The sequence below is a fragment of the Pholis gunnellus genome, assembly GCF_910591455.1.
Source record: "Pholis gunnellus genome assembly, chromosome: 10".
NCBI classification, from domain to species: domain Eukaryota; kingdom Metazoa; phylum Chordata; class Actinopteri; order Perciformes; family Pholidae; genus Pholis; species Pholis gunnellus.
This window is the reverse complement of record NC_136537.1, coordinates 4507009-4520739: the sequence shown is the minus strand read 5'-3', so window position 1 is coordinate 4520739 and position 13731 is coordinate 4507009. Positions and strand designations below refer to the sequence as shown.

Below are 13731 nucleotides of genomic sequence, written 5' to 3'. Positions count from 1 at the left end.
ATACAATGTGTCGTGTACAGGAGAAAGATTGAGATGTACAATACATTTCTATAAAGAAAAAAACAATTAGAATTAACATCATTACATCAATCAACTTTAGATCTGCGCCTGATTGTTTCTAACTTTCAAATAATAGTGTAATGTTGTTGTCTCACACCTTGTCCATGTGACTTATTTCTGGTTTGCAATTCCACCAGGTAGGATATTGCAATCGCATGAGTCAAGTGTATCGTTGGTAAAATGCTGTAGAATGGAAAGCCCCGATGAAAATCATAAATATTAAGGTCCTACTTTAAGAAAAGCCTGAAATAATGTTCCTGATATCCAGACGTGGATGAACAGAGATGAAAACAGTGGACCGTGCCTAATGTCTGAGCCTTTCTAACGCTCACAGAATATTGTATAACCAGCAGAGATATACAACAATGTAACAATGGCGTGCATCCAGGTTTTCTCACATGGGCTTTTATTTTGACACTTAAACCCGGTTGTAGTGCAGTACTATTATGATTTATAAACTTGCTAGTGATGCTGAAATTGGACGACCAAGGCACCACTAATATTTGCAGGCTAGCAAACATTGCCTTATCCGGTAACACCATATGTTGACATCGCTCAATGGTAGGTCCTGTTTACAGTAAACGAGTATAATAGGCTATTGGTAGTTATCTTAGAACGCTAACTCTAGCTGGACGAGGAGCTAGTATTTAGTTAGCTAATGTTAGCTTTCCTCATTTCTGTGTCGTTTGGCTTTACTTTGGGTTTGCCTTTCCTTAAGTTGAAGCTAACAAGCTAACTTAAGTAAGCTATATATTCCTTTAAACTGACTAAACAATCATCATCCCATACAACGTGTTTAACGTATTATTTTGATATCAACAATACTTGTTATGATAGCCGCTAAGCTAATACTGTTTAGCGGGTTAATGCTATCGGTAGGCGAAAGTGACGCTATCTTGTTCATTGTGGTTGCCTGACAACGGGAAATTAAAGAAACAGTAACGTCACCGACTTCACTTGACCGACTCGTCCGGCCTTTCACAGCGGTGAGGTCGAAGGCTTGTAGTTCATATCCTATTTCAGATCATCGAAGCATATGACCATTATTTTGATCACTTAAAAAAAAAAAATATATATATATTTAATGGCACCCAAGACACGTGGACTGACCTTTCTTGGATTCATCATAAAATGCACCCCTAAAGTAAACTGCAAAGTGCCTCAAAAGTACAAAATGATTCATTTTCATTCCAGCTTTGTGGTGATTGAATTGATTAGCAGTGGCTTATCAGAGAGAGGCGGAACACATTTGTCACCTGTAGTCTTTGGTTTGTTTACATTTGTCCCTGCTTGGCACACAGTTGAAACCCTTTTCTCAAATGTCCTATTAATATTAGTTATTAACTACCCAATTCAAAGTTTAAAATGTGTAGCCTTGAGTCTTTTACCATTTTACACTTTTTTAAATTTCTTGTCAAATTTTGCTCTTAAATTATGCCAAGCAGGACATTTAGTGTTCTCAGTTGTGTTTTCTGACTTTGGCCCGAGGAGATGGATGACGAGCTGGAGAACTTCATCAGGGAGCGGAAGGCGAGAATGGCCGAGGATAAAGCCCGTTTGGAACGCGACCCTCCGTACATGGAAATAAAGGTGTGTTGGAATGATGGCTGTCTGCTTATAAGCATGTGAACTGGTTCAGGACCAGGTCGGGGTTCCAGATTGATAACCACTTCTTATACATACATTCATTTAGTCAAATTCTGCTGCATGACCTTTTGTTTAACAATGTTGTGGGTTTCTTTTAACGTATGATGTTCTGTTTTTGACTGATAGGCAAAACCCCACAGAGCCTATGAGTCCACTGCTAAGGAGAACATCCCTCCCAAGTCCACAGCACAGGAGAAAGGTACAGTTCCCCCTCTAAACTCTTGATGATTCTTATCATTAACACTACCTCATGATGTGTCCTGTCCATGCATGTGTCTCGTCAGAGAAGAGTTACACCGTGGTTCTACCACTCGGTGTGGAGTACGAGCGGAAGAAGCAGAAGCTGCAGCATGAACTCCGTATGGACTACAGGCGCTACATGGCTCAGGTGACGGTCACAGACTTGGCTGTTTACTCGTGTGTTTGGCCGTAGCAGGCGAGCTTGAAGCTCAGCTCAGGCTTTGTTTAGTTCTAGTTTTACATTGGGCTTGATTGTCCGCAAGAAACGTGAGTCGTATGAGAGAGGATACACAGACATAAGCTGTGATCCAGGGAAGTGTAAAAGTCACAATGTTGGAATCATGTTGGCAACATTTTATGTTCCAGAAAAACCACTTTGGCCATGCAGAGCCTGGACCGTTAATTCGCCTCAATAATAGGAGATCCATCAAGGTAAATGTCTCTTAACGACTTGATGTCAGTTGATTGCCAGATCATATCTTTAGACCGAACAGGGTAATTATGATTTTACAAAACTGAGTGAGTTGCTGACATATCACACATTTAATTAAGAACCTTTTACTGTTTTTATCAGCCAGCTTTTTGAACGAAGGAAAATAGTTCCTCATTATTACTAATCTATCAGAGAGCAGGAATGAGCGATACAGAAACCTTGTGCTAACTCCCCCTCATTCTTTATGGATAAAGATTTAATAAAAGATTGTTTCCAAAAATATACAAAATGCATGTGAGATACTATGTAAACATTGTTGATTCCCGACCAGGGAAATAGAAAAAAATAAAATTACAAAAAATAGAAATTACAATTTGATTACAAAAATACATTCGTCAGCTGTAACAACCATAACACTTAAGTCACAGAGTGACAACTAGCTACATAGCAAGCAGAGAAGTTCAAATAGTTAGCTAAAATAATGCATGAATATCTGAAATAATAGCGACAAATAATGCATGAATGGCTGAAATGGCGAAAGATAATGCAAAAATAGCTAAAAGAATGTATGATTAGCTGAAATAATAGCTAAAGATAATGTAGAAATGGCTAAAGATAATGCATACGTGGCTAAAAGCAATGCATAAATAGTGTAAATATTAGTCCAAAGTTAAACAAACTAAATAAGTCTTGATGACCCAACCTGACATTTATGCTTTAAATGGTTGCTGTGGACCTGATCTAGTCCCTCACAGTATTTTTAAACAAACATTCCCTTTTACAATCATGTTTCCATCAGCAACACCTGCTTGAAAGCCAGACGGGTGTTCTCCCCAAACAGCGAGCGCCCTCCCGGAGGGACGCAGCCACTCTCACAGAGGACAGCAGGGGGCTGCACAGGGCTTTGCGTCTCGCTGAGCTTAGGACCCTCTGTCCTGAGGCGGACGGGGAGCAGGCCTCAGTACTTCCCAGGCACTGTGACAGGCTGGGGAAGCCTCTGGACCGGGACTCCGAGGAGGAGGAGGAGGAGGAGGAAGAGGAGGAGGAGGAGGAAGAAGAGGAGGAATACTTTAAGGAGCTGGAACTGGTGGAAGGAAGAAGGCGCAGGCATATAGGGGTCGAGGCCAGTTATGAGAAGAGACGATCCAATAAGACTGTTGGCAGGTACGTATGTTCATGTATGTTAAGAGCGTGATACAATATAGCACACACTTGTTTGTCCTTATCGTGTTTTTCTGTTTTTGTTTTGCTTTTCCCAGGGAGAAGAGGGAGGATCTAGTAGGCAGGGGATCGAGAGCACTGACCAACCATGTGGATGTGGAGTTTGCCACTGGCCTCAAAATAGGTTAAAGGACTTCTTTTTGTGTTTTGCAACTCTTATTCATTTACAAATGACTCTGCTAAAAGTCAATTTGAACATGTGTTGTTCTGATAGGACAGCTCCTATCAGAGTTATTGTTTAGTGGAGAATGTTTTTGATGAGTTAAACTGCTATTTCATTATTATTTAAAAAAAAACAAATTGGTATTCTGTGTTTTCAGGAGCAGCCGATGCAGAGGACGCCTTACAGAGGAGGAAGGAGCGCTACAGACGGGAGCTGCAGGAGCAGATAGCTGAACAGCATAGGAACAAGAAGAGGTGTGTGGTTATTGATCCATGTCCATATATATATATATATATATATACTCAAAGTGTTCCTGAGGAGAGCCCCAGACCTCTGCTTGCTCATGCTTGTCTTTGTTGCAGGGAGAAAGATTTGGAGATGAAAGTCGCTGCAACGGGAGCAAACGATCCTGAGAAACGGGTCAGTAGGCCTCACGACAACCCGCTCTCATGTAGCCTGTGTAAAGAGGATTGTTGGTCACTTCTTGTTCTGTAAGAACATAGTCTGTGAATGATGGTTGTGTCTCAGTTCATAGCAAACAAAAAAAAAAGAGCTCACACTGAAAATACGACTAAAAGGGGAATATGAATACATGCCGTCTACATCAATCTCTCAATTCTGTCTAATTCCACAAATCAGCCGTACCGAGTCAGACAGTTCGGTCTGTGCCGAAGAGAAACTCATCAGCTCCTGGAGCCTTCAGCAACAGGAGGGAGTGAGACCTCATCCAGAGGCTTCTTCCCTAATAACGTGAAGATGGGTGTGCGAGTCAGAGAGACTCCTCTTCCTCCTCCCGAGCAGCCCCATGTGGCCTTCCAGTCCCCTCTGCTGGAGTACAGCTCCGCCCTGAGCCTGTCGCCCAACAGCCAGCCTGCTGGCCCCTCCTTCCCCAGGACCACGGACACTCCCAGGTACCCCTTGAATTTCAACTTCACGTGAGCTGAAATTCTCAAGATTTCAGTCGGCGATAACCTCGGTGATAATAGCGCATGGCGTTTCCTGTGACTGTGTCACAATAAAAGCCACCTGGTGTTTCCTCAAATTTAACACTGGACAGAGGGTGAATTCTGAACAGTGAGGGTGAAATCAATTCGATAAAATTGGACACGGTAACGCAAGATTGCATGAATATATCATTTACTTTGAGTCTCCTGTGCGTGTGAATTCAGCACGTAAATGGCGGACTCCGCCACCAACAATGGCAAATCCTACAAACGGTGTTTCCTAAAACATCTAAAGAGGATAACTTGAAACTCTCGTCATGTTTGAAAAAAAATCAACATTTTTTAAGTTGCTGGCAAGTCCATTCAACATGTTCTTTTTGTTTTTTTTCTATTGTGAAAGATAAACACATACTTTGGCTTTGTTAGTTCACCTCATATCATAAAACATAATCTAGAACACCAGATACAGCCAGAAAAGTAAGACCTCCGGAACGTTTCAGCATCTACAAATGAGATACTGTGTTGTACAACTTCATTGATTGTTTCATATTCTGCTTTGAATCTCCAGAATCCCCTTCTTTCCTCCTCATCCTCCTTCAGCCCTCGGTGAAGCCTACAGGATTCCGTATGGAGAGCCCCATCACTACTACGGCACCAGAAACCTGCTCGAGCCCAACATGGCCTACTGTAAGCACTGGTCTCCTCTGCTAAACGTAGGGAGTGAAACAACCTTCACTCCTAGTGAACACATTGGTGGAAGTCTAAACAGATGCTACGTTCAGCGCTATCGTCCACATTTGAATGTTTTCATTTCATTGTCCAGATGGTCCCTTGTCTGTTCCTCCCGTGTCCTACTGGAACGTACCAGCAGGAGGAGCTCCGCCCAGCCACTATGGAAACCACAGCCCTCACAGCCAGCACAGCGGCAGCAGCTTCCCTGAGCCTCCAACACAGTAAATATCTCCCCCTCACTCTCTAGCTCTTTGACCTGGAAAGCAGGGTCAGATGGTGTTCAGCAGCTATCCATGACTGTATCTGCTTTACCAACTCCCAGGCATCTTATGGTCCCGTCAACTCATTTAAATTCAACCAATTGTTCTGAAGAATATGAGCCAAAAACAACCGAGGACCATTGTGCAGCCTCTTGTAATCAGCCGTTTCTAATTTCTAACAGAATGGAGGCTTTTTGTCCCGTTACATAACCATAATAGAATTGCTTGTGTCTAGTCCCATTTTAGTGAGATGCAATAATACAAAACGACAACAAAATAAGTGATTCTGCAACTCTCCTGACAGGCCTAGCAGTGAGGCGGCCCCTGTGGAGTCGCACGTCAGGGTTTTCCCCTCCGACAGATCCAGATCAACCCCGGAGAAGGTTCTGAGCTACAGGGAGGCTTTGAAACAACAGGTAGGTAAACCTTCCTACTGCCGTCCTGCATTGGAATCATCATGTTCCTCTGAACCATAAGGAGCTCAGTGCGGATGTGTAGATCTAATGGTTGCATTATAATTACAGCATCCAAGGACACGGATGAAGTTTCCACCTCGTGCCTCTGGTTTTATGATGGTAGTGAGGCGCCCGCTGCCTGCTCATGCTCGCTGCTCTCCATGCATGAACGTCACAAATAGCTCACACATAAAAGCACTATTAATGAGTTTACAAAAGATGGCAAATTAGTTTTTAAATGCTTTAGAAAGAGGAACTTGATTACATGTTCAGCCAGCCAAATGGAATGGTTTACAGGATATTGAACCTTTTTTGTTTTATGATTATTATACATTTCATTCTTGACTCTACGGCGTTTTTCCAGTTTGCGCTCATTGGCGTCTCGCTTCTTCGCGGTACGGTTTGTTTGTCCGCCCTCTGGTGTTTTCGGAGAATAATGTAAATAAACGGCGCGTTGAGCATAGACACCTACTGTGTGAGCTCGGAGCTCCAGCTCCGGCTGTGGAGGGTCGGCTACGGTTGCGAGTATGTTGATGGATGTAGATTTAATCTAAGCTGGTTAAAGCAAAGCAGCACCTGTTTTAGAATACCGGATACAAACCTTTCTGTTGTGTCCTAACATGTTCAGAGGATAATGTTCATTTAAATGAATGATGGTAAAGTACATTCATTTGTACTTCATTATGGGTTAAACCCACAATAAATGTGCTGTGTATGAACAGCATCGGCTCGGCTCCTCTTTACACTGCGGTCACAGGTGTCTTTGAACTCTCACTGCATCCTAGTCTGTGATATGTTGGCAGGAAGCTTCCAGCGGAGGGAGCAGCGAGCTTTACAACAAGGTAAAACTAAAAAGATATAGTGAAAGTGGATCCTCATTCATTCGTAGATAGTCCACCGTAGACGTGTTGTGAGATCTCCTCCCTACTCGGCTGGTACTTTACATCCCAGTGCCCCCCTCAATCCCACGAGTCCTTCCTTCCTTCTCCGCTCTACTTTGTCCCCTAGGCTTGCATTCCTTGTGCCACATGTGGTTAAAAACATCCCAGAGTGCATTATCATACTGATACCGACACATGTGCCTTTTAATTCTGCCTCTCTATTATAGAGGTCTAAGTACCAATTCCTGTTGCGCTGTGCATTGTGGGAAACATGCAGAAGTTGTGTCCTGTTGGCTCATAAGTTGCACTTGCAACATGACAACATGTGATTATTCAAGCTGAAATGTGAAAATGAACTAAACCTCAAAATGTATACATGTTTCTGGGGCATCAGGATTATACTGTCATGGAAATGTCTCCTATCGTTATGTTTGACTGTTGGCTGGAGTTTTTCTATATTTGATGTGTTTGTCTGAGAGTAATGTGACTCACTAAAGAGCCACGTAGTGATTTAGATCACACAGGTCTCCCTGCTTCAGTTGGAGATGATTGTCCTCTTACAAAGCAGGAGAAGATGCTGCTGATGAATCCTGTTTCTTAGTGTTTAGAGAATAACGATGTCATTTGAGGATTTTGATAGAAAATGCTGTACTACAGATCCAGCAGCAGCAGGAACAGAGGCGCGTGGAGAGGGAGGATGAGGAGCGCTACGACGCCCGGCTGGAGGCGGACATGAAGAAGCACCAGCCGTGGGGTCGAGGTGGAGGAGGAGCCCCGCTCAGAGACAGCACTGGAAACCTGATCGGTAGGTCCCACAGCTTAGTGTCTGATTCTTAGAATACCGTGAAAGGTTCTCAATCATAAATAAACTCCTTTTGTCCATGAATGATACGTTCTCTCCTCCTCCTCTTCTTCTTGTGGACCAGCTGACCTCCACCAGATGCACAAACTGAATGAGGAGGCCTACATCAACCCGGAGCAGTGGCAGAGGAGAGCCACGGCCCGCCGAGCGGAGCTCCCCGACCCCAACGAGAGGGCCTCCGGTACTGTAGCAGAGTGCAGTAGCCACGACACTAGCGACAGGCTCTCTGGTACCGTAACCGCCTTTCTTCTCTTTGTGTTGTAGCCGTGACCGTTAGCACGTTGTTAGCATTGCAGCCTGCACTTTCCACACAGCACTGTAACAACACAAAGAAAACTAAACCTCTATGAATGCCTAGAGCTCATTCAGGTCTATGTGCAGAAACGTACGCCAGCACTACGACATGACTGTGGAGGTTTGTTCCATCTCACACCAATGTACTGGAGTCCTGGGCTACTGCTCTGTCAGATTCTATTTGAAAAGAAGGTTCTTTGGTCCGACTCAAGTAGAATTTCTGTCTTTTGTAGGTTTCAGCCATGCCCAAACCCCCCAGTTCGCCAGAGGCAGTGTGTTTTCCAACCAGCCCACCCAGCAACAGCTCCACGAGCAGGACAAGTACAAAGCCTACCTCCAGCAGCAGGTACCGCGTTCATCCACTGGTGGTACTTCCACTGCCTGTGGCTCATGGGAGGCTCGTCGAGCCTTCTTCTCACTTCTGCTGGCAGCTTTCACATTCTGTTTCATGCCTCGATAGAAAAGAAAAGAAATAATAACTCTGAATTAAAGTTAATGAAAGTTCTTTTAACTGGTTATGAAACGGTCTTAATTTAATCCTGATGCCCGCATGTGACCAACATTAGCAAACTAGACCATCAACTAGAAGACTGTTTCTACAGACGGTAGTTATTCTGAATGCCAAAAAGTCCGATTTAAAGGATTTACGGCACACAGACCGTGATGTTTACGCGTCCACGGGCAGTGGGTGGTATGTTAGCCAGTTAAAGGAAAGCAGGAGGACTTTGTCTGTAGAGAACCTTATTTTTGACGTTATTATATTTTGTGATCACGGCTGATCCTCGGACGACATCAGCAAATAGAAAAAGGAAAGAATTGACTGATGGAGCACGAGCAACAACAAGAACTATCCTCGGTTGGTCGTTCAACGTTTATTTGATTTCTGAAGCACCTTGCGAGAAGTGGTTTAAACAAAAGTGGATGAATTTATGTTGGTGGCTAAATCAAAGCTAGCAAACACTTTGGCTGAGGTTGAATGTGGCTAACGTTAGCTGTTTGTGGTCATTGTATGCCTTTTTAAGTGAAAGTGGAGAGAGACAGGAAATGTGGGGAAAAGTCCAAATCGACAAGAAAAGTAAAGTTCTGTGTAGTTTTATGTCAAAGTGGTTTGTGGGTTTTGTTTACGTACTTCATGTTTGTCTTTAATCTGCATTCGCTTACAGATTGATGAGAAAATGCTGAAAAAGGCGGAGGAGAGGGAACGGACCAGACTGGAGGAGGAGAAAGAGGAGAGGAGGCTGGCGGAGCAGAGGGCTCGCATCCAGAGGGAGTTTGATGAAGAGCAAGAGAGGAAGAAACGGAAGGAAATGGAGGTGAGGCGCTAAAATAAAAAAACTAAAAAGTCACAGGGTAGGGTTTACACTTGTATTGAATCATTTCCAACTCTCTCCCCTTTGCCTCCATCTCCCCCCCTCTGTTCTCCGTCTCTCAGCAAAAGGCCAAGAACGAGGAGCTGATTCAACTGGCCGAGCGGAGGAAGAAGGAGCTGGAGAGGGAGAAGAAGGAAGCGGAGGAGGAGGAGGAGAGGGCAGCACTGAGGAGGCAGTACGAGAGGGAGCGGCAGGCTCGGGTGGAGGAGGTTAGTTCACCGGCTGCTGCGATCTAGAGGCATTCAAAGAGACCACGAGCGTCAAATGGGAAGCTTTAGAGGACGTTAGTCTGGACGACCAGACGTTTAAACTGAAAAGTGTTTTCGACAACTTCAGTTTTGAAAAAAAAGAGGACGGGAGAGCCAGTCTACAAACCAATCAGTGAAGTACATTAGATCATGTTTTTATAGTTGAGGATGTGCTATTAAGGTAAAATCACGTGTGTCGCCAGTATATAAATATTTGATGAATGACTTTATAGTCACTCTATAATAGCCGTGTTTCCATTCTCGTATTTGAATGCACATTTTCAAGTGTCTGATATGTACAGTAGTATATTTGAAGCTTTAATGCAGCGAGTGGGTGGGCTGTGTGTTCTTTAGGTGTGCAGGGAGCCCTCACCACCGATCCCCACCCTGCAGAAGAGACCTGGGCTACACCAGTACACCCCCAGACCGCCCACTGTTGACAGCCAGCATTCAACTGCCCTCCTGTCTGTGAGTCACACACACACACACACACACACACACACACACAACTTTGCCTCTGTATAACAGAGGATGTGTTCTCTTTCCCTTTTGGGTGTCTCTGTTCTCAAATCTTTCATGTCTCTTTCAGGAGCGCTCTTTGTCTGGTCTCCAGTCCCCTCCTGTCCCGGCTCGTAGGAACCAGCTCCGAGCTGCAGGTACTGCATCAGCCAGCGGGTTATAGACAATGTCACCTGAAGCACAGAAGCGGTCTAAACCGAACGCTGAGACACTGCAGATTTGGCAGCGAGTTCAAACGGGCAGTGCAGTCATTTACTGAACGTGTCGTATTTGTGATATTCTTTGCTAGTTTGAAGCTCAGTACTGAGAACCGGCGTAAGAAAGGAAACCACTGTTTCAGGTGTTGCCTGTGTGTGTGTGTGTGTGTGTGTGTGTGTTTCCAGGTGACCAGCGCGACGTGTTCAGCGAGCTGTCGGCGCTGCGTCGGCATCTTCGCAGCGAAGAGAAGCGGCTGGAGGGTCGTCTGCAGCAGGTCGACTGGGACGAGTTCGACTCTCCTCTGAGTGACAGGTCTGACCCAGCATCACGATCACTAAGTAGCACGCTCAAACAGTTCAAGTAGATACTGAAAGTGATGGATAACTGGTAGAAATGAATGACTTTCTGTTTAATATTGTGCCAGGATTCTGCTGTGCCATGTGAGTGGCTGATACCAATTCAGTTTGTACTCATTTGAGTGTTTTCTGTCTCTCTTTGTGCAGACATGGCGAGCGTCGCCAGGTGGATGTGTTCGACATGGCCAGGCTGCGGCTCCAGGCTCCGGTCCGACGGCCGAACTCCAGAAACACGGAGCCCAGCAACCTGCTGCGAATCCACGACTCCCTTCAGCTCAAATACTCAGGTAATACACAAGTCCTACGGTGTTCACCGTGCTCTGCCGCAAACCAGCGCCTTTAGCTGACTGGTTTGTGTTTGTGTGTGTGTGTGTGTGTGTGTGTGTCTCCGCGAGTCAGATGGCGAGTCCAGGCTGGGCTTCAGGGAGGGTCCTAAGACGGAGGAAGTGGGTGTGGCCGGCAGGAGGAGGCGGGACTACAGGGATCCGCAGTTCAGCAGCCGGGGGTCTACAGTCCAGGACGGTCAGAGCCATGTCCTACTTATCACTTTGCAGTAGTTTCACTTAAGACGGTTATCTGTGGTTATCTCTTCACCATCATCATGCTATAGGTTGTTGGTCTGATTTTGACACCAATTAAAATCAAGTTTCCAATGTCGATGTTGAGGATGAATGTAGCTTCTACGTGTTCCCATTTACACTTGATATTGACACGTGATCTGTTACTGGATAATGAAATCTAATCCATTGGTTTTCGTATTCACACCTGGTATTAATACGCAGTCTTGTTTTCTCAGTTCGGCCCGTATTGTGATTGGATCTCAATATGCACATTAGTCAGGCTTGGCTGGCCGACTCGTCAACAAACGAAGGGAGTCACGAGTTCAGAGAAGCAATGACATCGTTCATGTTTAATTCTCATTATGCACGGGAAGGCTTGTTAGCTCAGTTACTATGGCAACTATGTTGAATTTGCTTGATGGGAAGATGAGTCGGACTAAAGGAGATACGCCCGGCTCATCTGGTGAACTGGCCCCTGGAGGTGGTCCGGTTCACCAAACATTGTGCTCCTTATTCAGATGGGATATGCAGATCACATGTTAATACCAGTTTGAAACGAGGTCTATGGTTTTTAATATTTCTCTGGTAATAAAAATAAACCCATCAGATTGTGAATCCTTGTGTTGCAGATTACTGTGACCTGTCCCCGCCCCGGCAAAATGATTATCTGGTGAGTTGAAAAGAAAGAACAGCAGCTGTAATTCAGCTCCAAACATTGTCTCTCAAAGATGTACCGTCACTGACTTGTAAGCGTTGGAGTGGTTTGTTCAAACGAGTTGTCTGCGTTCCAGAGGAGTGTGATGGGGAGGTCTGCCAGAGGTTCCCTGCTGGACTCAGAGAGTGCTTTCATTGGTAAGACATTTGTAATGCTATAGGTGCAGACACTTGACTTAATTGGCGTATCCTGCCGAAGAAATGCACGGCTCCTCTAGCAGGAGAGCTCAGCCTTCTGGGTCAGTTTTGCGCACACTGAGGAATATATATATATATATATATATATATATATATATATAAGTCTGATTGGACTTCCACATAAATGCTCTCAAGTTTGTGTTCTTGAGATTCCAGGTGCTAATCTTGCTGTTGGCCTTGTGTGTGTGTGTGTGTGTGTGTGTGTGTGTGTTCAGACCCCCTAGGCGAGGCCTTTCCAGTGCGGCGCACCCCGGAGCTCGAAGAAGCCCCCATGCTGTCAGCCAGGGAGAGGAGGAGGCTGTCCAAACGGCCACAGCACCCTCAGGTGTGTGTAGCTGAAAACCATAACCGTGTGGACTGTGAGCTCCAGCTGTAAAGGTGTCTCTTTAAGTCCTGTGTTCGTGTCCTCGGCTTGTTCTCAGGATGGAGCAGCCTCCAGCCGGCCCTTTGGCCAGCAGGACGACTACTCCGCCCTCACAGGTGACAGACGGGAAGCGGAGCCCGGCGGAGAGAGGAGGAGCCGGGACGGGTCGGGACGCCCGATGTCCCTCAGTCGCCGTAGCAACGCAGCCGGTACAACTTGAGAGATTGAGTTCAGCTGGTTACTTTATGTCATTATTCCAGTTTTGTACGCAAATCTCAGCAAAGCAGTTTTGTTTTCCCAGGAATTCACTGGAGTATTTTATATAGATGTCTGAGTTAAAACTGTACATGAGGGCTTTAATGGCTTTCAGCAGCCCAGGGGTCATTACACTCAGCCAGTGTTCAAAATATTCAAAAGGGAAGTGCTGATTCTAGTTGGATAGAGAAAAGCATCGCCGTTGCAAATAACCTGTTTTAGATATTAAGCACAGTGAGTGCTGCAGCGTGACGCTTTCCTGCAGACGGCTGGTTTTAAGACGAGGGGGGGGGGGGGGGCAGGTTTTGGTATTAACTGGCCGTCTTCCCTCCTCCAGGACCAGTGGATCTGTCCGACGACGGCGGCTCCTCCCCTCCACGCTATTCTCTTCACAGGCTTAACCACCGAGAATGTGTGGAAACGCTCTGCACGGATCCCTGGAGGCGGCCGGGAACGACGGACATACTGAAATGTTTGGACCGACCGTCGAGGAGGGAGCGGCTGACCACGTAGCGTTGTATTCTATTTTCTATCTATTTTCTATCGTTGTATTCTATTTTATTAACTAAATTATGTCTTATAATAAATATTTTAATTATATGAAGTGTGTTTTGATTCACATTTACACAACTTTATTCCGATCAAAGACATTACTTTTTTGATATTTTAGATCTTGTCAGACTTCTTGCAGGTGGAGTTTTATTTTAACATCGGGTCTAAGGATTTGCAGAACGTCTTCAGTGATTTAAAAACCCTC

At 45.1% G+C, this 13731-nt stretch overlaps 1 protein-coding gene across 2 annotated transcripts; it reads left to right on the top strand.

Annotated features, from left to right (window-relative positions):
- Positions 1-514: 514 nt before the first annotated feature.
- Positions 515-13499, top strand: LOC306702332 (centrosome and spindle pole-associated protein 1-like). 2 transcript variants are annotated; one of them, XM_079167923.1, is made up of 28 exons: positions 515-621; positions 1552-1650; positions 1834-1906; positions 1992-2095; positions 2314-2379; positions 3180-3544; positions 3640-3725; positions 3922-4018; positions 4127-4184; positions 4404-4675; positions 5277-5395; positions 5532-5661; positions 6005-6116; positions 7694-7841; positions 7963-8127; positions 8426-8538; positions 9356-9505; positions 9625-9771; positions 10165-10278; positions 10400-10466; positions 10713-10839; positions 11031-11170; positions 11283-11405; positions 12073-12113; positions 12235-12295; positions 12571-12680; positions 12778-12928; positions 13312-13499. In XM_079167923.1, the coding sequence occupies exons 1-28, from the start codon at positions 619-621 to the stop codon at positions 13485-13487; spliced, it is 3417 nt and encodes a 1138-aa protein (XP_079024049.1). In that variant the 5' UTR covers positions 515-618; the 3' UTR covers positions 13488-13499. The 2 variants fall into 2 exon arrangements, with proteins under 2 accessions (XP_079024049.1, XP_079024048.1); XM_079167922.1 differs by having other exon boundaries at positions 547-621; positions 1549-1650.
- Positions 13500-13731: the final 232 nt, after the last annotated feature.

Bases quoted from the DNA above. Each gene is read 5' to 3' on its own strand.
- LOC306702332 (XM_079167922.1), top strand. The intron at 5,396-5,531 runs GTAAGCACTGGT...TTCATTGTCCAG, and splicing joins CGAGCCCAACATGGCCTACT to ATGGTCCCTTGTCTGTTCCT. The intron at 11,406-12,072 runs GTCAGAGCCATG...CTTGTGTTGCAG, and splicing joins GGGGTCTACAGTCCAGGACG to ATTACTGTGACCTGTCCCCG.